Below are 25709 nucleotides of genomic sequence, written 5' to 3'. Positions count from 1 at the left end.
AGAAATACTCTGAGAATAGAAAAAACTTGGTTTATTGTGTAAACACCTTTTATCCATCTTTCAATGGTTGTCTAAAACAAGCTTTGTCATAAACTCCTGTCATGGTTTAACCCCAGCCGGCAACTAAGCACCACACAGCCGCTCGCTCACTCCCCCACCCCCGGTGGGATGGGGGAGAGAATCGGAAGACTGAAAGTGAGAAAACCCGTGGGTTGAGATAAAGACAGTTTAATAGGGAAAGCAAAAGCTGCGCACGCAAGCAAAGCAAAACAAGGAATTCATTCACTGCTTCCCACCGGCAGGCAGGTGTTCAGCCATCTCCAGGAAAGCAGGGCTCCATCACGTGTAACCATTACTTGGGAAGACAAACGCCATCACTCCGAACGTCCCCCCCTTCCTTCTTCTTCCCCCAGCTTTACATGCTGAGCGTGACATCATATGGCATGGGATATCCCTTTGGTCAGTTGGGGTCAGCTGTCCCGGCTGTGTCCCCTCCCAGCTTCTTGTGCACCCCCAGCCTCCTCGCTGGTGGGGTGGGGTGAGAAGCAGAAAAGGCCTTGACTCTGTGTAAGCACTGCTCAGCAGTAATGAAAACATCCCTGTATTATCAACACTGTTTTTATCACAAATCCAAAACATAGCCTCACACTAGCTACTGTGAAGAAAATTAACTCTATCCCAGCCAAAATCAGCACAATTCCATTCTTGTAAACTCCACTGTACCTCCACTCAAGTTTTTCCATATTAAAATAGAGGATTGTAGCAATGTTTGTTTACACTGAATGGTTCAAAATGAATCACTTACTGACCTGCAAACAAGAAGAAAGCTTTATTATTTGTCAGCTTTTTGTTCCTGTTGTTAATATGACAGACAGTTGCAAAGATCTTGTGCTTTGTTCTCGTCTGGCTGTTCCTGGCTATAGGGACATGGTAGCATGCAGTATACAAAAAAAAAAAAAAAAAGAAAAAGAGGTAAAGACAGAAAAACCAAACCCAAAGCCGAGCTGGAGTCTACTGCTGACAAACCAGAATGAGTTATAGGGAGTCAGTCTGTGCGCTTAAGGCACTCATGTTTTCAAAACCGCTTCCATATTGTTAGGGCCCCGAGGGCACCACCAGCCCTGCCTGTCCCTGCCCAGCCCCCCAGGGCTCCCCCTACCCTGGCCACAGCCCAGGACCCCACTTCAGCCCCCCAGGGGCCGTCAGTCCCTGTCCCAGCGACGCCGCAGCAGGGCCGGTCTCAAGGTCCCCATGGCCCTGCCCTGCCCGGCTATGAGCCCGAGCCATGGTCTGACGTCCTGTCCTGGCATTGACCCGTTCCTGTCCCCATGGGCCTGCCCGGCCATCGAGGGGCTGTGCCTGACCCTGGTTCCCCACATTGGGCCTGATAATTTACACCACTATTTTTAAAATTAAAAAAATCATTCACAATGAACATATATTTCCATTCCATAAAGTACTTGCATTTTAATGAAGAATAGTTTCCTAGCAGCAGATGTTAACATCGAAATGAAAAATTAGATCATTATATTGTGTATCTGCCTTCAGAAGGATAAATTGAAAATATGATTTACTAAAAACACTGATAATATCTTGAAACCCTCATTTGTCTTTAAAGGTATATTAAATTTCATGGGGTTTCCAGCTTGCTTAAGGTATTTCAAGACTGCTTGGGGAATACGCAGTGGAATGTTTATCTGAGCTATTACAACTATACGTCTGGCTAAAGTGTGACCTGTTGATAGCTATATGGAGGTGTATTTTGATCCCTGCATCCTCTCTCATTCTGGGAAAGCTTAAAAAATAATTACAAAGCTTCTGATTCCCAGTCTTTCTGCATTAAATGCCAAAATTAAAGGTGAAATCTGAGGCCACGGGAATCTGTTCTTAAACTCTGATTCTGCACGCCCTGAGTGTACTTACCTAATCTCTGCACGATGTCCAGGGCTACTCTCAGTGTTTAAAATTAAGTAAATACAAAAACCTTTCCAGGATTAGGGTTATCCTCTGACACTCTTACTCATTTTTATCAGTAATTTCCTCTGAATAATATAATATAATAATATAATATTATTATATATAATATATAATATATAAAATATATAATTAGATATATTATATATAATATATAACATATAATTATAGTATATAATTATATAATTATATAATATTATTATAATATAATATATTATATTTATATAATAAATATAAAATATATAATATAATAGCAAAGTCAGGCTATGAAGGAAGCGTTTCTTCTATCGTCTGATTATTACTGTTATCCAATGGGCATAGTTAACAAAACGCATCTCCTTAAGCCCAGATAAGTTTGATGGAGGTTGAGGAAAACTCCAGCACAGGCAGACAAGTAAATGGCTTATTAGATGAATGGTATACACAGTTAAAGCACTACGAGGACAGTCAAATATTATGAATTTCATTTTGTCCTCTTGATATGAGTTCTTTTACTGATGGTTTTAGTTCTTAAAAACTAAAATTTTCATATCTTTGATTCTGAAGAATATAATCTACTGAGGAATAGACCTATAGGAAATAGAAGTCTCTACTACATAGTTGTAATATCTCATATATTTGTGATGCTATTTTTCTATAAATGTGAACAACCTTGGTTTTCTGCTTTGAATGCAGTGAGATTAAAAGCACAGGCTCTGAAGGCCCACAATTACAGCTTTAGCGTAAGGAATCATACAATTATGTCAGGGTATGGCCATGTCTACATGAACATATCATAAAGCTTTTGAGTACATGCTTTCTTTTCAAGCGCACTAAATTTGCATCCATACAGCACATCGCGTTAGGCATTAAGCGAGTCCACAGGGCTTTTTAGTGCTTACACCATTTTTTTACCTGCTTGGCATGCACAGTGCTGTATTAGGGATGTCTTCATTATGAAGCTGGAAATGAGTTTCTATGGCTATTTGACTATCGGCTTCTCTACCCAATTCATGGGTAGAGAAAATTATAAAATACAGTTCTTCCTCTTTGCTTTGTACATTATATTATTCTTATATTTTATTCTCTGATATGTTCCAGGAATCCTATGCCTTCTCATAACCATACTTCATTTTTAACCTCCTCCTGACCCAGGTTCTCTCTCCTGTATCTTTCCTATGCCCAGCGCTTTCAGCTGTAGGGCAATTACACCCTAATAGCTTACTTCCTTGTGCTCCTGTGGAAGTCATGTTCTACATGACTTCTACATGGAAGCACTCTCTTCCCAATTAACATTTTCTTTTACTGCTTCCCTGACCGGGTAACAGTTCTTTTGTTTGTGGAACCTTATAGTCAGGAATAAATCTGCTTTACACAGCTGTCATTTTCATTTTGGGATCAGTTTTGGCTAGACAGAGGATAGAAATTGCAAAATACTTCAAGAACATGAGAAAGCAAACAGCAAAATGGTAGAGATTTGTAGAGCTCTATGAAACTTCCCTCAGTGAAGATGGGAATTTCCATAATTTATAAGGATAGGCAAGGATGCAAGAGGTTTGGAAAAGGGTTGGGTTTTTTTTGCTTTTTAGATATCACTTCTGAGACTTGCTTTTACATGCTCTGAAAGTTATCGGCTCTGGAATTCAAGTTCAGTAACACAAAAATTAGAAATTGTGAAGATGGGTGGGTTAAACTGTCTATACCGAAATAACCACTATTGGCTTTCTCTTTTTTCTGGTTTTGTTTGTTTGTTTGTTCTGTTTTTTTGTTTGTTTTTTTAAAAGGAATTTTCTGCCTCTTATAGTCTGGAAGACAGCTTTGAACACTGCTTGTCTCTGAAACAGCAATACCCACTTGGTTCTGCAGGTTGCTGAAACAATAGCTTGGACAGGTGAAAAGAGCCTTGTGTGTCTTATCCAGGTCCTCAGACAGTTCTGCCTTGACAAAGAGCATGGGTTAATGTCAGCTACTATCCTAGTACTGGAAGGTATTTGCTTTCTTGCGAGAATGAAAGGTAAGGATTCAGCTACTTCTCAGAAGAGCACTACCCCTGGGGAGAAATAGAGGGGAAAGAGTTACGGACCTCATCCCACTGATGTACAAGCAGGGGCTGAATCTGGTAAGTGCAAATAAAATCTCTTCAGCACTAGCTCTTGTCATTTCGTTTATCTGGTTCCTTACCCACCCTGCAATTCTTATTATTAATCTCTGTATCATTCGGTTTAACTAAAAAGCATCTGGCGGTGTATTAAATACTTCAGTGAAGTCCAGAGAGATGATGCCTGCTCTAAGTCCTCTGTATAGAAAACCAATTATCCATAAAATTTACCACATCAGGCTGGCACAATGTATTTTTGGCAACTATCACCTTTCAATTTACTTCCGTATCTTCATCATTCAAAATATGTGTGTTCTCGGAACATGTAACTTTACTAAAGTTTAGCCCCAGGTAGAATTTTATCTTAAAAGCCATACATAGAAATATGAATTTCAGGCTGTTTTATTGAAGTTTTGTGTATTGTGCAACGTGGGTTATATTTTGCACTCCTCACATACATACCTAGTCAAATACGTGACGTGGATGAGCAGAATCTGGTTCTTACTTGTCTTTCTGTTGTTCCTTCGGTTTGGTATATAAAACTATCTTAATGCTTTCCTACTTAAAAGGGAAGTGGTAGCAAAAAGCAGCTTTCCAAATCTAATCTGACACAATACTATTTTGCAGTAGTTTTGTAATTAGACTTGTCACTACCATTTAATGCATAAATTAAAAGTTGCATATAGTTTGGGGATACAATGCCGTGTATTTCATAGAGACATTAATCAGATATCTTGCTAAAATGCCTTGCAGAAGGCAGTTTTTTTTTCTCAGAGCGAGCTTCAGTGTTCTTTGGCAGAAGTCTGTGTACCATGGAACAGCAGCTGGTAACAGGCTGTAGGAAAGCACTGTCTGGCGAGTGGAACATGCCTTAGTGCCTGTAAAATATAATCTGGTTTATCCATAGTTTGTTGGATAGAGAAAAAAAAAAGGTAGTTGACACTTCACCCATGTGTAAAAATATTTTTAAGAGACAGTGTGCATATTTGTATCTGTTGTTCCTCGCCAAAACGTTACTTGTCTATGACCAAAGTGCATATATAGAGGTAGGAACCGCAGTATCTCCACTGATGCTGTTTCTCTCAGCTGCCCATGGAGAGGCTCCTGGAGAGCAGTAGTTATTCATCCGTCTCCTTGCACGCAGGAATTCTTTGCAACTCTCGGAGTCCATTTACCTTTGCCAAGAGAGATTATTGCCGGGGCCGAGTCCCTCTCCCCGGAGGCCCTACCCAGTTCACGCCCGCGGGGAACAGCAGGAGCCGCCGGGCTCTCCTGGCACAATGGCGTTGCCGGGAGGGAAACCCCCTCCCCCCAGCACCGCCTGTCAGCGGCCGAGGAGGGGATTAAACAACCCGAGCGCCAGCCTCGGACACCCAGGCCCCTCGCCGCGGGCGGTGAAGCCTGCTTGCCCTGCCCGCGCTCCGGCGTCGCGTAGGGGGGAGAGGGAGGGAAACGGGCTCCCCGAGGTACCTCCCGTCACCCGCTTGCACACCCTGCGGGAGCGGGCACCCAGCCTCTGCCTGAGGGACTCCCTGAGGAACAGGGGCCCGGCTGCCTCCCCCGCCGCCTCCCGCCCACCCTGGGACCCCCCTCGGCCCCCGGCACAGCGCAGGCCGCGAACAATGGCCCGCCGCCCGCCCCCGGGCTTCCCCGGCCGCCGCACGGGCGGGCTGCTCCGGCGCCGGCCCCGCCCCGCCACTCGGCGGCCGTCGCTCCCCCGCCCCTCCCCGCCCTCAGCCGCCGAAGTCCCTTGAACTTTCCCCGGGCGCTCGCAACAAGCGGCCCGCGCCGGGCTGCCTCGGCCGCCGCCGCCCGCACAGCCCCCTGCCCCTCCCGCCGAGTCCGCGTCAAGCACCGCCTGCCCTCGGAGCCTCCAAAATCCCTGCAAACCGCCCACCCAGGGACCCTCCGCGCCCCTTCCCCCGGCACGGCGCCCTGAGGAGAGCCCGACGCCGCCCCCGCTCCTCTCCCCTTCACACCTACGACAGCCCCCCCCCCCCCCCGCCCGCCCTCAGCCGCCCCCCGCCCTCCCTAGCACGCCCACCCGCGGTACCCCTCCACCCCACCCGCCAGCCCCCCGCCTCCCCGCACGCGTTCCCTCTGCCCACCCCCGCCCCGGTCCGCACACGCCCACCCCCGTCCCCTGCCCCTTCCCCAGAGCCAGACCCGCGCCGCGCTGGGCAGAGCCCCCCGCTGCCGCCGCCGGCTCTTCTCCCCGGGGCCGCGCTGACCTCCGCGCTCTCCTTCCCGCCGCCGAGGAGAAACCCCCTCAACAAAGGAGGGGGAGCAACGAAAGGCGGGGGACACACACACGCCCGGCCGCTCCGTCCGGATGCGTTGAGCCCCCCGCTTCGCCTCCGGGGCCGCGTCAGCGCGGGAAGGAAGCAGAGGAGAAGCGGCGGCTCTCCGGCGGCGCGTCCAGCTGCCACCATGGGCTGCTGCACGGGGCGCTGCACGCTGATCTTCCTCTGCTCGCTGCAGCTGGTGAGTGGCCGGCCGCCCGCGCCGGGGCACGCTTCGGCTTCGCGGGGGGCGGGAAGGGACGGGCGCTCTCCCCCTCCCCGGGCACGGCCGCCGGGGACACGGAGCGGCGCTGACCCGGCCGCGGAGCTGTCCGCGCCGCGTGCGAGTGCAGGCGGCCGGCCCCGCTCCCGCCGCCCCGACGGCCCGCCCGCGCCCGCTCCTCGCCCCCGACCCCGGGGCCCGTAAGTTTTGCAGTGCGACGCGAGGGGGACGCGGCGTGGGGCGAGAGCGGCCCCGTGGCCGGGGAGGGGGGAGGCGGCGGGCGGGGGCGGGTGCCGCGGTGCCTCAGCCCGGGAGGCTGTCAGCGCTCCCTGCCTGAGGGAGGGAGAATCCCCCGCCCCGGCAGTCTCGCTCCCCGCTGGTGCAGGCAGGGGCTTCCCCCGTCTGCTGAAAGTAGAGGCTGAGGAGAAGAAAGAGGAGGACGGTGCCCCCGCTCGGCCGGCAGCCGGTGCCCGAGGGGCGGCGGCGGGGCCCGCGGGGCGGGCGGCGGCTCGGGGCTGCCGCGGCGGTGCCCGGGCCGGGCGCTGCTGGGCGCTGCCGCCGCGGGCCGCCCACCTCCCGTGTCAGCGCGGCGGGGAGGGGTGCGGGAAAAACACCGTCGTCGCCGCCTCTTTCTTTTTTCTATTTTTCTTAACCTTTGTAAAAGCGGAATCTGCCGGCCCTCTCCTGTGACTTCTCTTGGGATTCCTTTCCTCTGGTTAAATATTCCTCAGTGTGCAATTGAAACAACAGAACGGTGCATCTTCTTCTCTTTGTTTACTGAAGTTGGCATATTTGTTTCAGGGAAAAGAGTTGTCGAGACAAAACACCGCCAAACAATAATAATCCTTCCTCTGGCTCATTAGCCGGATGATAAAATAATGCTCTTCCTTTAACAGTAGTCCCTGGTCCCAAGAGTATTTTAAGAGATTTTTCTCTTTTCCAGTGACTCAGAGTCATCATTTTCCCACGTGATCTTTCTTAAGATGAGTGCTGTTCCTTGTGTGTGTGTCTGTAAAGAAGAAAAGTGGGATGCCTTTACTGTTGGGTTTTTTTTTGCCTAATCTTTTGCTAATCTTTCTGGTTTTCTGTTACAGCACCTTGAAATCGCTTCTGTTTCAGGGGTAATGCACTTAAATGCAATACGTACAATTACTTCATTTGAAGATCCTCATTCATTTTCAAGGCTTTATGCCAGATTCTCAGCCTGTGTAAACTGCTGTACCCCCATTGTTTCCAGTGGGAGTCTGGACCTTATTCAGATGTGCTTTAGTGCGATGGAGCTAAGTGGGGTATAAGTACTTCAATAGCACAACCTTGCCAAAAAGCAGAGAAGACATGCGATTTGTACTTTTAGTGTGAGGAAAGCTTTGTTTATACATTTCTGGCCTTTTTTTTCTTGTTTTGCATCAGTTTTGCGGATACTGTCCTATCGACTGCAGCAGAATCACTTCTGATTTACTTCAGTGCATGTGGGAGGGGGAACAAACCGTTTTTCTTCAAATATATCTCTCCGACAGTTATGAGGGTTATAATAACTGTATTTACTATTCTGTAGAATTACTTGGAGGCTCTAAAAATTGAAGTAAAGTCTGAATAGCCACCATAATCTGCAGAGAAATGCATATAAAGTCTTTCAGAAAAAGATTCATATTTTATAAAAGACCTATCAGATGATATAACAACTTTCCAAAATGACTTTAATGCGTAGTTTTTTCTACTGTACTTACCTGTTTTATAATAATGTTCCACTGTCATATCCACATCTTTCAGGCACTGATAAATGTCTGTATGGCAAAATGCTTTCATTTTAATTTATTTTCATTTAAAAATAAGAGTCGTGTTTTAGATCCAAGAGGTAGTCTGTAGCAGACATGAACTTAAAGCTCGGGTACTTTCCATGATCTCAGTGGTGGTAGTGTTCACTTTATGTCTGTAGAAGTTGTCGCCACAGGCGGTTTTAGATCTTTTTCTAACATCTCAGAGGTCATGAGTATAAAGCATGCACAACAAAACTGCATCCCCGGACATTACTGTCATTAAGCGAGATTTATTTTACCTTTTCATCCGTTCATGGAGGGGTGAAAGAGGTGTTACTGACTGTGGACAACATTTAGATTAAATGTTACAAAGCCCAAAGCACTTGTAGTGCTAATTTGTAGCATTTCAGAAGTACAGATGATTTATACGACCGGAGGAAAAACTTTAGAAACGGAGGCAGATGGGCACGTATTTTATAAAAAGGAAGGTGTTCACCTTAGTCATATTCTGGTCATGTCAGAAAAGGTCCTGGGAACAGTTCAGACTTAACCTTAAGATTAACCTTGAGATATCACCTGAGAAAGAGATGTCTTATAAAACACAGTTGGCAACACCTTTTATAGCATGCATGTAATATGTAGATTCTCTTTGGTATAAGATGATGTGAAGTAAAAAAGCCAAATTCCTGGAAACATGTTCATACCAAAGATTTGGTTCTTGTTCTAAAGAAAGATGCAGTGTTTAGTGGCCTCAAAGCACAGTTTCTTGCTTCCTTAAAACTGTCATCTTCCCTTAACTTTTGCCTAGGCTGCATGTTTGTATGTTGCCGGGAGGAAGAATTACAAGGTGAAGAGAACAACAGTTACTGCATGACAGTCGATAAAATACCCTTTCTCTAATGATAATACATTAAGTGTATTAACTTCAAGGAGATTTGTTTGTAGTTTTCAGTGCTGTTTGTCAGTTGGAGGATTTTGACATAAAAATGACAGTAATACCAGTTTTCAGTTATGTTTTGATCCATGAAAATGTTTATTTATGACCGACAGCTTTTACATTTTATAATAAACACATTTTAATGTTGAAGTCAGTAATCCCAAGGACAGTCTGTAGTTAGTCTTCTATCGTTTAATGATAACCTCATTCTTAAACGTGAACCCATATCATTATGTGTAATACAGGATTCTGGAAATATTCATCCAAACGGGGGGCTAGGTGGCACCAGGTCAGGAAAAACTGGTAGTCACATGGTTTCCACATGAACCTCTGCAGGTGGATTCTGCTTCTGAAAGCCAAGGGAATTTTGCGTAAGGAGAGCAATATCGTGCTCCCTCTCCAACACCCCCCTGCGCCGTGATCTTTCACTGTTTTGCTCTTCCTGACTGAAGCATTGTCACATGCCATTTCCAGAGTTGTCAAGCTAAGAACTCAGAAGTGTACGTGTATCTTTTTGTGCATAAATCTGTCATTAAGACTATTGGGAGCTACGTATACATCAGGAAAATATATCATAAGGATATATGAATCCTTTGGATTACAGCCATAATTCTTACTGGTGCCACTACAAGTCTCAGATGTTGGCCTTGTCTGTACTAGAAAATTAAAGCAGCTGCCAGAGATGGTGCCTGTGCTAGTGTAGCCACCATGGCATAAAATACTGCAACATGAAAATGTTTGGGAAATAAAACAAATGCAAAAAATATTAAATTCTGGAAGGGGTAAATTGACAACGAATTGCAGAGAGATTTCGCTGTGTGAATCCAATTGATGTTAATATGTGTCACACAGTGAAAACCTTCATGCTGCTTTGAAAATGTGTTTCTGAGAAACAGCCATTGCAGGATAATTTTGTTTCAACATTTACAGTAAGTGGAAGTTTTTGGTACCTAGAAGTATACAGATACACAAACAGAAAGAAGTCTAAACAACGGAGATCGTGAATGAGATTTTCAAAGCGGTGAAGGGAAGATTAATGGAAAGCGTGTGGCTAAGTCCCCTTCATTGCTTTGGCAATCTCATTTCATGTGTTTATCCTCGGACTTTCCTGCACTGTGTTCATTGTATAGGTCTTGATTTAGAAGTGTATGTTTTATCCAGTGTAGTTCGTGTCAAATAGGCTGTTCCCTATTTAACCTGTTACTTTCCAAATAACTTAAGTGTCAGCAGACCACACTGGAAAATGATTCCAGTGGAAACACAGCTTCTGCGTATTAATGTTTTGACTAGCGATTGTTTGGGGAGTGTAGTTGGTCATTTCAACAGACTAATTCCTCTCAATATTCAGAAGATTTATGTTTGTGATTGCCATTAACATTAATTATACTGATATATGTAAATTCTTACGCTTGGAGATGAGACTATATCCATTAGACTGAACGATAACGTTTCATCATTTGTTACTGTACATAGTGGAATTTCAGCAGTTATGTGGGGAAGTGATATATGCCATGCATAGATTTTCATCTCATTTTAAAATGCTTTATAAAGCTGGAAACTCTAACTTATGATTTTGGCTCTCGGTGCTTGTATGTTAGAACTGACAGATAACAGTTAACAGCTCAGGGATTCAAGGGATTTGATAAATTTGAGAAAGTAAAATCTTTGAACCGGTAAATTGCTGCATCTTTTTATGTTGGTAAAAGAATCACTGGCCCATTGATCTGGAGATGAAGCATCTGTCTACTGATAAAGGAGGAGGAAGTATGAGAGGGTGCCTATTGTACTAGCAGGGGTGGAGGAGGCTTGGGATTTTAGCCCCGAACAATGTGCTGGTTGCAGGATGTTGCCCCTTTCTGTTAAGGCACCTGGCGCGGGAATGGTGTTTTGCTCCCACAACCCAAACGACATCCCCAAAACATGTAACCGTTGCTGGTGGCTGTGCCTAAGAGGCTGATATGCTTGTTGTACGGGTGTATAATTGCATTTAACATTAAGATTGGGAGTAATACACTGCATCCAGTAGAACTACTTGAGTTAAATCTTTGCAATCCAAAAAATGTATGAGACTATATCATTTTTAGGATCTCTCTCGTCAGGGACAAAAGAGTAACAACTAGCAGTAAGTGTTTTTCACTTTGTGTTTTTCGTTTATTTTACAAAATTGTTGGGAGATACCTCTTAGTAAAACACACATTCCCAGTGCATCAGCACTGTAGTGTTTAACCACTCCATGCACCAGAAATTCAGCCCCAGTAGTGAAATCCCTTCCTGCCAAAGCTGCACGTAGTACTTCTTGCAGTTCAGTGATCCAAAGTTGGGAATTCAAAACTTGAGGAACCCTGAACTTTCAGAGCTCTCTGAAATTTCTGAACTGGGTGAATTTCTTAAAGAAGCCATGCAGCTCTTGCTCAGTTTTAGGCTCCGTTCACCACAGCGGGCTATTTTTCTACAATTCCTTGCTGCTCTATGACTGACGGTCAACTGTCATATAAACATTTAATGAATATTTTTACAGTGATGAACTGAAAGAATTAAGATTTCAATGATAATAATGGCAATTAATTCACTGAAAATTGGCAATTATATAGCTATCCTTCCTGTCTGTAAGATCAGTAAGTTTTGGAAATAATTATTTTAAGAGCATTGGGATATGCTGCTGATCTGCTTCTGTTTCAAGATCTGCTACGTTCTGCCAAGACACAATTCTTGGTACTAGGAAACAAAGATTGCATTTTTGGAAATCATTGACATTCAGAAGGATAGTATTGTTGGATCCAAATGGAATTTGGGTAGGACTTGCAGAACTTGAACACACAATAGGTTTATGTTTAGAGATCACATGGGATCAACTGCACTTTCAGTTGATTAGGTGGTGTTTAAATCTTGCTGATTTTGTGAGGTTTGGATCTGAAATAAAAACTTGTAAGACTAGGTAATCTTAGGTCATGTTTTCAATCTGTATGTATCTTACACGCATCTTATAGGTATAAAGTGGATCCTTTTAGTTTTGGGGCCAATCTGGTAAGTTGACAAATAAGTAATAAAATCACAATGCTTTAATTTTTCAGGTAAAAGTGTTGCATTTTGGCTCCGCTATGATATCCAAATTACTTTTCCGCATAAATAAATGCATTTAATTCATTAGGTGAGCAAAGAGGGAGTCAAAGCAGTCGCACAGATCATTGGTCCCAATATTCCACAAGGAAAGTGAGTGGACGTTTTGTACTTCACTTGAATAGGACTGGAATCCATTCACACATTCAGTACAGATACTGGTAAGATGGTCTGTTCCTGGATGTGCTCAGTGAAAAGAGGAGAGGCAGTGGACCCAGGATGCAACAAGGGGGAAATTCTGATTAAATATTAGGAAAAAAAAATTCATGGTGAGGGCAGTCATGCATTGGATCATGTTTTCCAGTGAAGCTGTGGAAACTCCATCCTTGAATAAATACAAAACCCAGCTGAACACACCTATGAAAAACCTGACCTAACTGAAGTGTATCTGATGTTGAATTTGGCCCTGCTATGAGTAAAGGTTTTACGAGATGACCTCCAGAGATTCCTTTAAACTTAGGTTATCCTGTGATTATACGACCTTGCCAGAGCATAAGGAATAAGGCCCTTCTATTCTTTATTAGGAGGGTATTTAAAATACACAGTAATTTGGGTTGTTTTGAAATAATTAGTTTCTTAATTTGTTGTGGGCATAAGACTGTGGAAATAGGCTTGATACGGCAATAACAATCCTAGTATGCAGTTGTATTGCTTGGTATCAAACTTCGGTGTTAAATTAAATGAGAAGTACCTGTGATGGCCTTGTCATTTATTATTTCACAAATAATAATTCTGTGATACAATGTAGTATGTCAGATCTTTTGAACTCATTAGTATTGAAGCAAAATATATTTTATTCATTCAGTCCTGTCATTAATTGCTAAGCAGTCATTTTGGGGCAAAGAGCCTGTTATTTCTATCTGTACGTGGAAATAAACTGCACATTTTTGGTTCTAGATGAGTAATATAAAGGAGCAGTAATAACTGACTGTGTGGTTCAAGAGACTGATAATATGATACAGAGTTTTTCACCTCTAGGTCACGTTTTGAAATTCACTGCAAGTTAGATGAGGGCAAATGTCATTATGGTTTATATGAAATGTTAGCGGTCTTGATATAGCGTCAATATAAAAATATCATCTCCATATTAGCCCTGATTTCCACCCTTTATGTTATACTGCGAGGGTCAAGGTTGGTGGCCATGGTGCTGTGAAGACCAAAGCGATCTTTTTGCCAATGTTTTCTTTAGGTCATCTTTTCAGGGGTGCTAGCAGGACAGCGTAATGAAGTTTGCACTGCCTTTGCTCATACTGGACATGGTATCTTTTCTAGGGATGACAGCATAGGGAGGCATTTGTAAGCTTTATGAGTCACATTAAATTAAAATGAAAAATATTGTTAATTGCATTGATTTTGTGTAAACGTCATCTTTTTCATTGGTCAGAAAGAAGAATATTTCTTACTTCTTTTTATTTAGTACATTTTGCCTGGAAAATAGAATTGGGGCAATAGCAAATGGAAGATGTCTCACTTTGTATCTTGAAGCAGCTCAGATTTGTCTAAGCTGAAACAGTTTTCTCCTCATCTGTCAAGAGCAGTTAATGCATACCTTCCTAAAGGGTATGCCAGCAGGTTTCAGATCATACACTGCTACACTTAGTGAGACCTGCAATTCCTTGACAGAGCAGTGCCAGCAGCACTATGACAGGTTTTAGTATGTCATGGGCTTTTTTTTTTTTGCCATGTGTGACCAGTGAACTCTTTGTAATCTCGCTACGGGTCTGTGCCTTTGGTAGGTCTGTAAAAGACAGTAGTAAGCTGGATTTAATCACTGTTCTCTGATCTCAGGAACACACAGGGTGCTTAAGACCCTGGTAATGAAAAGGTAGTAAAAGATTTTATTTTAGTCTTTTTACTTTTTGCTATACTTCCTTATCATCTCGTCTTTCTTCAGACACAGCCATACCTTGCATGTAATCTCAGCTCAGATGGGTTTTTTAATGCTGTGGTGATTTGGGACTTGTTCTTACGAGTTGCTGAATGCCCTCCAGCTCTCATTAAAGTTGCTGAAAGTCATTCTTTTACATATAGGCTCTTCATAATGATAGGTTCAAGCAAAAGCGGCAGTGAACCCCTTCCACCTAGTGAATGCCAGCATTACAGTAAAAGGAAAGGAAAAAGTTTTCTACTTAATACAACAACCAGTTTCTGCCAGACAAATATCTGTTACAGAAATTAATATCACGAAGTAGTAAAATTGCAAATTATATGAAATGCAAAAGGAAGATAATTGTAATACAGTTATTTATGTTGAGAGTGACTCTCTTGGATAATCACAGTTGGTTCTTCCACAGATCTCTCCAAAGGGGGTTGAGAGAATGTTTTTTTTATTTCATCAGTACAGAAGTTTTGGCTGAGAGTAAGTATAAATATATATAAAGAGCATATGTTTGACAATGAGCCAAATGGAACTTCCCTAAGGAGGGTTTTGACACACACCAAAGAAGCTACAGATAAAGCAAAGCAAGAATAATAATTAGGAGATGAACCATGAGCAGAAAGATCCTGAAATGCTTTTATAGTGAGGGAGATTATGTTGGAGCATGGAATGAAAAGTGTAGAAAGGCGCATTTAGATGAGTGTAAAGGAAGTGGGACATGGAAGCCCTCTTCAGCAGACAGATGAAAGTTGGCTCTGTGTGTGGGAGGAATTCCTGTCCAAGGTTTCACTGAAAACAAGATCTTAAGAAAAAAATTTTTATCTATCTTTTCTAACATGCCGCTCCTGAGAAGCCTGTTTCTCACTATTCTATTGTAAAGTCACTGTGTTAGTGTCAGACCTTTTGAATAAAAAGGGCCAAGGAAGAAAACCCATATTATGATGATATTTTCTAGGGAGATTGGAATGAATGGCAGTCTTTCTCATCCAACTTGAGTTTTTGCCTTTGGTTGAGCCTTGAATACTCTGTGCTGTTCTGGGAATGCTGCAGCTTCACTGCCCTGTCGGCAGCTCCTGGAACCTCATGTGAGCAAAGTGCTTCTGGAGCTTATGAGTGTGCAGCTGAAGCTCAGCACAAGCCACAGTGGAAATGAGTAGACATGTAAATCCTTATCAGCTTTGTGCATCCCTACAGAAGTGTCGTGGTTTAACCCCAGCCAGCAACTAAGCACCACACAGCCGCTCGCTCACTCCCCCACCCCCGGTTGGATGGGGGAGAGAATTGGAAGGGTTAAAGTGAGAAAACTCGTGGGTTGAGATAAAGACAGTTTAATAGGGAAAGCAAAAGCTGCGCACACAAGCAAAGCAAAACAAGGAATTCATTCACTGCTTCCCATCGGCAGGCAGGTGTTCAGCCATCTCCAGGAAAGCAGGGCTCCATCACGCGTAACGGTTACTTGGGAAGACAAACACCATCACTCTGAACATCCCCCCCTTCCTTCTTCTTCCCCCAGCTTTACATGCCGAGCGTGACATCATATGGCATGGAATATCCCTTTGGTCGGTTGGGGTCAGCTGTCCCGGCTGTGTCCCCTCCCAACTTCTTGTGCACCCCCAGCCTGCTCGCTGGTGGGGTGGGGTGAGGAGCAGAAAAGGCCTTGACTCTGTGTAAGCACTGCTCAGCAATAACGAAAACACCCCTGTGTTATCAATGCTGTTTCCAGCACAAATCCAAAACACAGCCCCGTACTAGCTGCTATGAAGAAAATTAACTCTATCCCAGCCAAAACCAGCACAAAAAGAAAAAACCCAAACAATTAAATGCAGATTTTTAGATGGATTGAAAAGAGCTCATAATATGTCTAAATGCATTTTGGAAACAGGATTCTGTTAAAATGGAGTGCATAAAGAAAAATCCTTTCAGAAGTTCAGTCTCCACAATCAAAGAATAAAAAGCTGAAGAATTCTAAAGCTGGAAACTGTAGTGCGTTATAATGCAGGAATAACATCACAAAATTATATAGTTCTACCTCTGCTTGTGAGCTATTTATTTTTTCCTGCTAAAAGCTTGCTGTATCTTTCTACTGCAGAGTGAGCAGAGTGTTTCATTTCTCTAATATGTATTTTTTTCATGAATTAAGTAGACATCATCAAGGTAAGTGTGTTTAGATTTTAACTGGAACAGAAACCTTGCTGCTTCTGCAGATTGAATAATTTACATCATAGAAACCTCAAAAGCCTCTCTGCCCTCTAATGCAGATGGAGCTACTCAGAAAACTGAAGAGAGATGGTCTCCTCATGGAGATCCCCTGAGCTGCTGCAGATACTTTAATCAGTCTATAGTCAGCCAGCTGTACATTTGTAAGATGCCTGTTTTAGTGTACCCGCTAACATGCATTCAGGAAGCCTTAAAAATGCCCAGATTTGGAAGATATTTTTGCCAGTTCCCACTGTTTCCAGTTAATTCTTACGTTGATGAAAGTCACAGATTGGTGCTCAGCCTCATCCTTCTCCTGATAAACTGTTTCTGCTCTCATCAACAGGAAACTCTTGGCTCCAATGCTTAGCTGTGAAATTATATGCTATTTCCATTCTCCCGTTCCTCTTTTTTCTTGAGCCAGATGATTTGTTCTCAACTCTCCTCCCAACTATCTCAGAACAAGTTCCAAGTTCTGATCTTCATCTGTTTTATCAAAGTAGGATTCAGATCCTGTTGCCCCCAGCCTCAAACCAGTCAAGACTTAAAATTTACTTGTGGCTGTAAATGGGCTCGGTGAACACCGGATTTAAGATTCTCCCCATCCTGAAAATATCTGTCACTTCTGTGGTTGAGTTCTCCCATAACTTGCGGCTAAAAATGCTGCATCATTCTAGAGAACTGGAAGAAATGGCAAATGTGTTTGCAGTTATAAATGACAGATAGAATTCCTCGGTTAAAACAGAGTGAGTAATGCTGTTTAGCAGAGCACTTTCAAAAACAAGGATGAATCTCCAGTCTTAAGGATCTACATGTGTATTTCTCTAACTTCTCTTCCAGCATTATTAAGAAAAAGCAAAGGCATGCAGAAATTTATTTATGGTACTGTGGTCCATTTCTCTTCACTTGTAGGAAAATCAAGTACGTGGTTGTTATCTGATTGCTTTGCATCTATACAGCGTGAGTAAGATTTCTTTTAGTCTAAGCCACAGTTACTTGTGGTTCTTCACATCATGTTGGTTGCACAGCATTATAAAAAGGTCTGGTTAGTTCAGGAAAGAAGGCACTGTGAATGAGTGATACCTGATAAATGAACTAGTAGTGTGACTTCCTGTAATGCTGTTGTCAGAGGACATGCAACAGGAGTGTTGGAATGGAATGGAAAAAGTGCTTCCAAGTCTGAATTTCCAATGACAAATTAGACGAATGAATGACAGTAGCCTAAATCCAAACTTCATTCAAATGTCACAAATGAGTTTAAGTATATTGAAGTATATTAGATGCCGTGAATGGCTTTAAGTTGTATTACTAATGTATATTTAATAATAGTGGTTTGATGAAAGCCAAAGCTGACTGAGTTGTGCCAGAAGTAACCACAAAGTGCCAAAGTTTATTTAAATTGGATTGTGATGAAGCCCTTCATTTCTCTAATATGTATTTTTTCATGAGTTAAGTAGACATCATGAAGTGTGTTTAGATTTTAATTGTAGCCAGTTACATCTGTTAATCTGTACAACTGTAATCAGTTGAATGTACTGATGACTCAAAATGTAGCCTGTGCAGTTGAGATGCGGTGTGCTGCCTTGCACAGCAGTAATGCGGGGTGCCTGAAGCCTTGTCCTTAACTGCAGTGTGGAGCAGCCACACCAGGATGTTGCTAAGTCCCATCACGTAGGTACATGCACCTTGTTGCTTGTTCTGTTGTGGGACAGGTACTAAACCTGTATCTGCCCTGATCTGCTGAAATTTTCTACACACCCTGCATTTTTAAAAGAAGTGTATTGCATGATGGCTGGAGAACAATACTACCTGTAACCTCTTTCAGTCACATTTAACAAGCCTGGATCAATTAGAAAGAGTATGGGAGAAACTGATGTCGAATAGTTTCATTGCGTTTTTGTATCCATGAAAGGTTCCAGGTTTCAGCGTTCAGCCAGTATGTGATAACTTATTTGCACTGAAAGCTGAAGAACTGTTTCTGCAGAGCCTTGTGGTCAAAAGAGTGTCAAGGTTAATCCGAGATCTCACTGAGCAACAGAGATTCTGGCCTTTTCCTTGTACAGGTAATAGTTTAATTATTTGTTATTTAGCATTCTTAGGTTCCCTTGGCCTATCTGACCTATGAAATTCTTGGCCATGTGAATCTCTTAGGTTTCTGTGAGATTTCTAGGCTGTAGTTGGATTTCTAGGCTGAACTGTAGTTAGTGCACATGCCAGACAGGCCGGAGTGCTCCAATACTGCTGGGGTTTCACTGTGCTTATTCATCTGTTGAGAAGCCGAAGTAATTAATGCCCCAAATCTGGTGCTGGGTTTGCACTTTTAAAGATCATTTGAAGCACATTGCAGATGAGGTTGGCTCTGGACTAGGCTGTGTATCTGAGAGACACCTTGCCTCAAGTGCTTACAAACCAAAACAGATAATGGAGTCAAAAAAGGAAGCATGCAAATGTTTTGCTTTAGGCCCTACAGAAAGTCTCTGGAGTCCTAGTTCAGGCTGTTTTTCTACTTGGTGCTTCTTCATGTTTCTGCATACAGTTACCATAATTCCTTTTATATTGGCCACAAGTGACTATGAGCATATTAACATTTTGATAGGCAAGTTCTCTGTATTTGGGTGGGCTCATAATTTGGAGAACACATTTCCTTTTAATTGTGTACTGTTTGCAAAGTGGTTTAGAGGTGCTAAAATTCATTGCAAAGACAAAAATCTCTTACTGTTTGAGAAGGAATGTGGTAACTATGGATTCTCTTTTGGAAAGATTATTTTTCAGGTGTTGACAGATTTGAGTTGATCCTGACACGATTAGCCCTCCTGCAGAATGAGACTTGCAAATATCTACACCTGCACTGACTGCATGCTTAGTTGGGGATTTCCTCTCGTGTTGTGACCTCTGGACACAGGCTCTTGGAGAAGACAGGAGTCAGTCTCTTAAGGGTGTTCTGGACAGCAGTAAAATAAATGTGTCCCCCAAAATGCTGGAACTGACCATCTGCATACAGGGAAGGGACAATTTTGAGTCAGGGAAGAGTTTTGTTTTCTTTCTGCTGATAGATAGAAGCACTGTTTAATTTGCACTAAAAGAACCGTGAGTTCGTGGTTTTCTTGGTATGTTACCTTTGTCAACCCATTTGTTCAATTTTTGGTAACTGGAATTGGCTAAGAAATTACAGCATATTCACTGCAATAGCAAGAAGAAATCCTAATCTCTTGGGAGGCAAACCTTCATTTTTGCACATACCTTTTCCTCTGAATGACAGAAGCACATCTGACAGTGAATCCCAACTATCTAGGCAGAAGAGTAATTTCCACGGCAGCCCATTCACGTTCAGTTCTCTTCCTCTAAAAACAAAGCAATAAATTACGCTGGTGTTTAAGGGGTAATCTCTGTGGCTTTAAAGAGCATAAACTATCAGAGGCATACCAGTCTGACTGTGCTAAGTGTTGAGCACCTCCTCTACGGGAGTGAGTAACCTCATCTCCCACCGAGAACAGCAGGAGTTACGGGTACTCGTGTCCTTCCACTCAGGCATCACTACCCGGAGGGATCGAGCTGTAACCAAGGCAGCTGTGCCACTGACTGGGCTCGGTAGGTGCAGGCACTGTTAGAGGGTGCCATTAGATGAAGTCATTGAACCATTAGGAAGCCTGCAAAAATTAGTACCCTCTTCTAATCTGAAAAGCGTTGTGGTTGAGAATATACTCGTCGGACATCCTCAAGGGAAGATTTCTTTCACACATACTGACTCTGTCAGTGTTACCAGCCAGCATTTCACTAGCACGAGACTTAGCTTTGTAACATTTCACGGATCCCTACATCATGCTGAGTAGTGCTGGTCATCTTTTATTAATATGCTCACATTTTTTGCTAGACTAGAAGTATCTTATTATCCATTTTCTTCTTAAATCTTCCATTACTTTAAGATGCTTTCAAGGTCTTTTCTGCTGTCATTTTATTAGTTGGGAACAAAGGCTTTTCAAATGTCAGAAGTTAATAAATGCTGATTTTTGGATAAGCAAGAAAATGCCTCAGATTTTGAGGCCATTTTATTATATAACAATGTCTTTAAGCCTCATACACAGTTTTCATAAAATACTTCCTTTGTGCTATTTGAATGCATATCTGTACGCAATTACAGTTTTGCATTAGAAATACTGGCTGTTTGGCAAGGAGAGACTTTCTCCTGTTATCATAACCAGTTATTCTTTGGCACGTATGCAGAATTCAAAGAACTCTTAAGTTAGAGAAGTAACGTTGTGTTTGCTTACACAAGTCGATGGAGACAGTTGCATGTTCATTCTGCTTTGAGTGGCCAGAGGCAAGCCAGTTTGCATCCAGGAGCTGTGGAGTTAGCGTGGTGTGGTGTCTTGGTTAATGAGCCTGCGGAGAATATTGTAGCTCAGGCAGTACAGTGTTCACTCATCCACAAGGCTTTTGGACAGATGCTGGACAGTATCTGGACAGGCTTGAGTATAGGCAAAGCAGTCAGACCCACTGGTCTGGAAAAGATACACACCTCAGTAAGATTAATAGTGTTAGATAGATACTTATTCTCTAAAGAGATGTTGTTTTCTGAGTTTCTCAGCTACTGACAATGAGGTATTTCACGTTAATTGTGATCGAGGAATTGCTACCAGAGGTAGCAACACTCAAAGGTGTTGAGATGATGTTGTCACTGAACAACCTTAAACAAAGTTTGGACTCCAGTGATTTCTGTCTGCTAGATCACCTATCAGGATGATTAAACCAACCAAATCAGAGACTGGATACTTATTGATTAGCATACAGATAGAGGGAAGACAAAAAAGAATAAGAGGAAAAAAAAAGAATAAGAAAGAAATTCTAAGCATGTTGAAACTGAATGGTTACATCAGATATATTTCTTTGAACCCGTTGTAAACTTCCTGTGAGCAAAGAAACCTGACTGAGTTTTCTCAGACTAAGTCAAAACTAAAGGCAGATTCTGTAGTGTAGGCTGGGGTCACAGCCACCCATTGACCAGCTCAGAGGTGTAGCTGGTGTACATGCACCCTAGGTTCCTTTTTGGACTGCATGTTTCATTCCTTTCTCATGGGGGAAGGTAACAGGGCCTTTGTGTGTGGATCTGGGGTATAATCAGGATATTCACCTGAACATGGGAGCTGGGTCAGTGACCTGTCAACCAGCCTCATTTAGATTTTTGCATTGATCAAAGTAATAGTTACTTACCCGGTTTGAGGCCAACTGGCTTAAAAAGAGGAGAGTTAGCAAAACGTGAGGACGCACGTTCTTTGACATGCTCAGGATGTGAAGCAGCTATTGCAAAGAGATACATTGGGAGAGCAGACTGAGTCCACCAGTTACTGCTTTGTTGGATTCCAGCTTATTGCTTTGATGAGAACCTGATTTGTTCATCCCAGTCAGGTTTCTCTCTTGTCTTGGTTATTCTTGGGCAGCAGAATGGAATGGGCCATCTTAATCCATAATGCTGTTGTAATGTGGTTTTAGGATTAGGTGAAAGGTAAGAATGGAGAGGAGTATCATGACAGAGAAGTACACCAGCACAATCTCAGGAGTGCTGCATTAATATCCTGCTGCTGATGGTCAGGTTTATCTTGAGTGGTTTTGCCTTTGCCCCCCTGTGGCTGAAGCTCAGCAGAGAGGGGCAGATTCTCGGAACCGGGTCGGAAATTGCATCATGTTTTCCAGAGTTCCCCTGCAAATCTCTTGCTATTTTGATTTCTGGAGTTCTGTTTTCTAAAACTCTACTGAGGAGCTGTTGGTGGAATAAACCTTCCCCTTATTATTTAACTGATGTAGGCCTAATTTTAAGTGCACCACTTTTGCTCTGTTAATGTCTAGTTTCATTCTTACCTTACCAGTCATAAGCCTAACACAGACATTGAATTTTACCAATAACCCTTCCTGCTTAGCTGATCTATTTTTTCTGTCCTCTTTGCAGGTTATTTTTAATCTTTTGAGAACTCTGAACTGTTTCCCACAGCTATGCTCAAAAGTGGATTTGTAGCCTTTTACTGCCATTGCCGCTAGTAGACCTTGCTTGAGACCGCAGGGAAGTTGGGACAAAGACAGGGAAAAAACCCAGACTCGTGACTCCCAGGCTCATGTCTTAAGCCATTTGTCTTTTATAAGCCTTTCTTGTCTGGTGCTTTCAAATTCTCCAAAAAGTTGGCCTTGAGATTGAAGCATTCATGCTTTTTCATAGCACAAAGGTAGATTTTTCCTTGGGAAAGTTTGGTCATGTCACGCTTGTCTGTTTATGAGCAACAAGGTGTGTGGTGATGATACAACTGAGAACATTATCACTTGCTTTTTCTATTATTAGATCATTCAAAACTCACTTTCTCTGGCTCTCTAGCCTCTGTAAATGCATTAACATCAATGGAGTTATGGTCATTTACACTTGCTGAATACCAATTTTAAGAGATATCAGCTGAATACTTGATGGTAAGTGTCCTTCGCATATTTGCAAAAATTGCTTTGACAATGAATGTATATTTTTAAATATCTCTTACCTCTGGATTTTAATAAAATGCTTAATAGGGTTTGAGATTATAATGGTGTCACTGGTTTGAAATACGTATATTTTAGTAGTTTCTCATACCACTATCTTCATTAGGAGGTTTGTCTCTACCCACTCTGCCTCCTTCATCCTTGTCCTATTTTGGAAAGTGTAAAGATCCTAAATGCAGCAGAACCCTCACAGTTTTTAGCAGAAGGCTGTTGTTACTGGGAAGAGTCAGAATAGTTCTATAACTTCTGACCTTTCCGGAACGTGTTTTTATGTCCCTTTGAAGGAGCACGGAGGGATGATGGTAAGGGAGTTGAAGGTGCGGCCAGCAGAAACAGATATGTTCACCATCATTTCCCTTTGTGTGTGTGTGAGAAGCAGCTGTGGTTAATGATTCTGCCTGTGGACAGGTGCATCTGTTGTTGTTCAGACGACCATTGCACACCTTTCAAGGCAAGACCCATTCATGGTGCTTGGTCATTACATAGGATCATAGAGGCATGGGATGGACTTGATACCAGAGTAACTCAGTTACCCAGTATTTTTTAATAGATTTCTCTTTATATACCATTTAGGATTTATGTACCATTGGGAATGAGATGTGTTTGAATATGATTAGCGAAGATTAGGGACAAGCTGCAACACTGATTTTATCAAGAGTAGAAGTCTGTAATTATGGATGCCCCCACTTCGGCCTTTCTATTGTAATTTTTGTCTTTATTACATGGTTTTTATTATGGGAGAAAAGAAGAAAATATCCAGGATGTGACAGTTACAACTTTATAAACATCTAACCTATTGCTGGCATCCACAGAGACATGATTTAGCTATTTATCAGTTCTTTCTGTCATTTCTACCTATTCTCTCTGCACCGTGCAATCCCTCCAGGACATGTCGAAGAGGTCTCAGAGGCCTCAGAGTTTGTAACAGTCCCCCTTGATTCATTTGCAGAGTTTGCACTCTGTGAGTCAGGATTCTGTAGCAAAACCATGGATTCATAATGGGAACCTATGGGGGGGGTGGGAGGGAGAAACTGCCATTTCCTCATATTTCAATGTTTTGCTTTGAGTATTAGTATTGAAGAAAAAAAAAAAAACTGCTTCAAAAAACTAAGGGTGTGACCTAAAACCTATTGGAAATCAGTGGAACGGATCTCACTGATTTCAGGTTTTGGAGTCAGCCCTGCACGTAGTTTTCTGAAGTGCTTTTTGTGTTTTCTTTTTTTAGACACTTAAATGCACTTTATTAGAAATGCTGTGAGAGGCAAAATTTAGGCTACCCTGACTGTGGTTTATTGAAAATCTCAACCATAACATTGCATTAACAGAATTCTTTGCATTTAGCACTCTTACTTGACGGGGTAGAAACTTACTTGTGTCTGGAATTGTCGTCTAAAGACCTTTCCAGAGGTGTCAGGAGAGGCACATTCTTTATGTGTTCTTCACCTTTCAGGAGAAAGGAAGAGCTGTGAGCCAAGCCTGCCGCTCAGGGCTGGAGCCAATGCATTCCACAGCATCATGCTAAAATATTGGTAGAGCATGAGAAACCATAATAAATGGGCACTTTTCTAAAAATGTAAGACAAGATTTTTGAAATATACGTAATTTCAGTTCTTATCACAAGGAGTGGTATGAACTGGGGCAATGGGAATATCAAGAAGAAAGACAAAACCTGAACAGCTTTAACGGTATTTTCAGATACAGGTGCACTTTTCCACTTAGGCAGGTGAAGAAAGCTTTGGCTTGGTTGTCCTCCTTTTTAAAAATAGGAGAATATTCCCACTGAATTTCCTGGAAAAAGGGTTATGATTCTGGTTTGGACAGTGCACGTTTTCCCCTGTTCTGCCTCATTTAGGAATTATTTTTGCTTGCAAAGTATATATATTATATGGGTTAAACACCTCTCCATCTTTACTTTTTCACAAAACCAGTAAATTTCTCAGGGATTAGGGGTTCTGTTACAGGGATGTTTGATCAAGAACAAATCATTTGTGCAGTTGATTCTGTCTTGAGGCAGATGATCTCTTGTGGCTGCTTCTGACCCTGATTTCAGAAATGGCCAAAAAGAAATGTGCACAAGCTGAAGAAAAGCTCATAAGGACTTGCAACATTATATTGGATAGAAAGATCATATAATAAAGACCCTGGAACATGCAGGTATTGTAGTGATATATATTGCTTAGGTTTTGTCTGAATTGTAGACTGCGGTCTTAGCCATACTGACATAGCTTCATTACAAGAGCCTTTTGGTGTAGATGTGACATATGCCAACAGGATTTTCTTTTTTTCTGCAGGCTGTTATACCACCTCTTTAAATGTATAAGCTTAGCTAAGACAGCTCTTATCTACTGATGCAACCATGTCCGTATCAAGGGCTTTGCTGTCCTAGAGCAGTTAGCTGTGGTGCAAACTGGATAGTACCTGCCTATGTAAAAGTGAGCAACGTATTCAGCTGCTATCAATTCTAACATATGAATGTGAAAGCTGTCTGTGCTACTCCTAGTCCATGCAAAGTTATGAGGCAACCCTTTTTCCTTTTAAAATAGTGAATTAATGTAGGTATGTTTTGAAGAGTGAGAATCTCATCGGTGGCAGGCAGAAAACTGTGCACGCCATTTGAACACTGATAATCAGAAAGGCCTTTTGTTAATTATGAATTAGGTCAAATATGTTTTTTTAATGCATGTATTATGTTACTTTAAAAACTAATTATCAAGGGTTCCAATAATGGCAGAAAATAAACAGCCGAAAGGATGG

The 25709-nt window shown here is 42.4% G+C and overlaps 1 protein-coding gene across 2 annotated transcripts in view; it reads left to right on the top strand.

The window, feature by feature from the left end:
* The first annotated feature begins 6238 nt into the window (after positions 1-6238).
* NKAIN3 (sodium/potassium transporting ATPase interacting 3) overlaps positions 6239-25709 on the top strand; it is a 388683-nt gene continuing 369212 nt past the window's right edge. For both annotated transcript variants that reach the window (XM_076332205.1, XM_076332204.1), the window contains exon 1: positions 6239-6535. In XM_076332205.1, the coding sequence (XP_076188320.1) occupies positions 6482-6535 (54 nt within the window). In that variant the 5' untranslated portion in view covers positions 6239-6481. The remainder of the gene's footprint in view (positions 6536-25709) is intronic.

Source organism: Aptenodytes patagonicus, chromosome 2 (assembly GCF_965638725.1).
Source record: "Aptenodytes patagonicus chromosome 2, bAptPat1.pri.cur, whole genome shotgun sequence".
NCBI lineage: Eukaryota > Metazoa > Chordata > Aves > Sphenisciformes > Spheniscidae > Aptenodytes > Aptenodytes patagonicus.
The sequence above is the reverse complement of the archived record's forward strand: the minus strand, read 5'-3'. Positions and strand labels throughout refer to the sequence as shown.